Source organism: Mus pahari, unplaced genomic scaffold, assembly GCF_900095145.1.
Source record: "Mus pahari unplaced genomic scaffold, PAHARI_EIJ_v1.1 scaffold_13779_1, whole genome shotgun sequence".
Lineage (NCBI taxonomy): Eukaryota > Metazoa > Chordata > Mammalia > Rodentia > Muridae > Mus > Mus pahari.
This window is the reverse complement of record NW_018393346.1, coordinates 2,638-5,544: the sequence shown is the minus strand read 5'-3', so window position 1 is coordinate 5,544 and position 2,907 is coordinate 2,638. Positions and strand designations below refer to the sequence as shown.

The 2,907-nt window shown below is 33.0% G+C and overlaps 1 protein-coding gene across 1 annotated transcript in view; it reads left to right on the top strand.

Moving 5' to 3' along the window:
- LOC110315490 (vomeronasal type-2 receptor 116-like) overlaps positions 1-2,707 on the top strand; it is a gene marked incomplete at its 3' end in the record, with an annotated part of 8,313 nt that extends 5,606 nt beyond the window's left edge. The window contains exons 2-3 of the mRNA XM_021189530.1: positions 29-152; positions 2,553-2,707. Coding sequence (XP_021045189.1) covers positions 29-152; positions 2,553-2,707 — 279 coding nt within the window. The remainder of the gene's footprint in view (positions 1-28; positions 153-2,552) is intronic.
- Positions 2,708-2,907: the final 200 nt, after the last annotated feature.

The window sequence follows — 2,907 nt, the reverse complement described above, 5'->3', positions numbered from 1 at the left end:
TATCAGTATGTGTCTAACTTTTTCTCAGATGCCATCCTCTGTGTGCAGTGCAGATTGTGGTCCTGGATTCAGAAGATTGTGGAAGGAGGGAATGGCAGCCTGCTGTTTTGTTTGCAACCCCTGCCTTGAAAATGAAATTTCTAATGAGACAAGTATGTGTTTGCTGCTCTGATAAATCCTCCAAACATATATTCCTCTTGTACAGTACTGGGATAATGAAGTTAATTAAAAGACAACTGGGAATATAAAAATATCACTGTTCTAATTTACTAGGAGTAGAAATAAAAATAATTAACAAAATCGTGCCAAAAATAAACAAGCACAAAAACAAAAATATAACTTGTACCTAGACCCACATAATGACTCATTACAAATTCATGCCAGATTATTTTTCACACAAAAAAATACTTTCAAAAATAAAACTTCAATGTGAGGGAATTCTTCACAAGATTTACCCAATAATTACTTTACTGTAAAACTACATGTACTTTAGATTTTTGTTACATATTTATTAAAGAATGGATCAATTTGTTTGTATTTTATGAATTTATCTGTCCAACATATCTATCCCACATACCTATAGAAGCCCTTTTAAAACTGAATATAGTATCAAAACTTTTGGATTAAGTCATGAGAATAGGAGGTACAAAATATATATTATTCTGTTAGATTAATGTAGAAGACTAAAGTAACTGCAAATGCATTTGCTGCTAATTATGTAATGTTCAGAAGGCCATTTTCAAGCCAGATATGATATGAATCTAGGAAATGGGGGATAAGAGTCGAATCAAAATGTAGAATATACAATCAAACTCATATTGAGTTCATTACATATGACACCCATTATTAAAATAATTAGGGTGGGCAAAATGAAAAAAGGTTATGGTTAGCTTTTCAATTATTTTGCCTTTCATTCTATACAATGAAGTATAATTATTAAAAGACATATGTCTGTGAGATGGTTCAACGGTTAAACCATTTGTTGCTAAAACTTATATTATGGTCATATCCTCATGATTCATGTAGTAAAACCAAGCAACCTACTAAGAAGATGTATTTTGAGGACATTCTTTTCAGCAAACATTATGATCAAAAAAATACAAAATGTACTAAAATTGTTTTAGATGAAAAAAGCAAAGAATTGATACTTAATATCAAATATTACATCAACAAAAATCCATAAAATATTAATTGCTTATGTGTGTAGAATGGGTAACACGTGTAAAATTACACATATGAGCAAAAAATATCTCTGTCTTTACTCTTTTATGCACTAGTGAGGCCCCTGTCATGGGTTCTGGACATGAATCAAGTTCTCTGTTAGAGCAAAATATTCTATTTACATCTCATCTAACTTCTTAGGCTTTTGGGCAACTTATCAAATAATAGCTCTACACAAATTCATTGTTTTGCATAAGAATTCTGAAAACCAAGGAAGCANATCCACATTCTCTNAAATGANATGNAAATTAAGTGCAATTATAATCCCAGTTCATATGGTTGNCATGGTTGATATTACCACTTAGGAATGGGAAACTATTGCTTAAGACAAACCACCTGGCTTACCACTCTTGCTCGAAGATTCCTCTGTTATCTTGCTCATTCAGTTTCCCAATTCTGATTTCATCCTTGAGTACATTCACAGACACTGTGTCCCCTCGGAATGGACATGAGACAAGGAAGAAAGTGCTTAGTATCCCAACTGAAGAAGGAATCAAGGTGAAGGACTTCTTAGTAGAAAGTGTCTAGAGAAGTTATTTTTTTTTTCTTCAAGGCTAATATTAGTGAAGCTCATGAACTATTGCCAGATTATTTGGTTACTTATTGCCAAATGAGGATAAGTATTAGGGTTATTTGCACTAATGATTTCAGCTTTTCCAATATTAATAGTTCATTACCTCTCATTCTCTAATTTCTTCTTATGTCTCAATGCAAGGATCACTTAAATTCACTTATACAATTGTTACTTTTACATGAACACACAAACACACACATATATGTTTGTATATATGCATATGTAGATTTATATACCTTGCCAACACTATTTAATATAGTGCTGTTTTTATGTCAATGAGTTTGAGCTACTGAATACTCGAGTTCTTATTACTAGGTATTCTCCCAGTACACATCAAAGTCTCAGTGTATCATAGGGAATCAACTCAATAAACACTCCGGCTCTCAGGAAACATAGAGTGTCAAGTTTTGTATTTGTAAAGTATACCCAAACACACTGTGGTTTATGAATATATCTTCTCTGAATCCAAAAATCTGCTTGATATCAGCATAGAACCACAACATGGTTTAGGAAATCTTTGCTTTCTGATAACATTATAAATGATAGAGTCAACAAAGGTACACAGACAAAGAAATAATTGCATTTTTTATTTTGCCTCAAATGTTTTTGATCATTACAAATTGAAAGCAATGCTGTCCAGCAATGTCCATTAAATTACATTCTTAGCGTCAAAAGAAACATTGAAAGGCTTCTTACAACACCCTTACTTGAAATACATCCTGAAGCAGCACTAACTAAATTTTCCTTTTATTATCAGATATGGATCAGTGTATGACTTGTCCAGAATACCAGTATGCCAATACAGAACACAACGCATGCATTCAGAAAGTTGTGATATTTCTAATCTATGGAGACCCCTTTGGGATGGCTCTTGCCTTAATAGCCTTCTATTTCTCTGCATTCACAGCTGTGGTACTTTGGGTCTTTGTGAAGCACCATGACACTCCTATAGTGAAGGCCAACAACAGAATCCTCAGCTACCTATTACTTATGTCACTTATGTTGTTTTCTTTGTTCCTTTTTCTTCATTGGTCATCCTAACAGAGCAACATGTATCTTACAGCAAATCACAATTGGAATTTTATTCACAGTGGCTGTTTCCACAGTTCTGG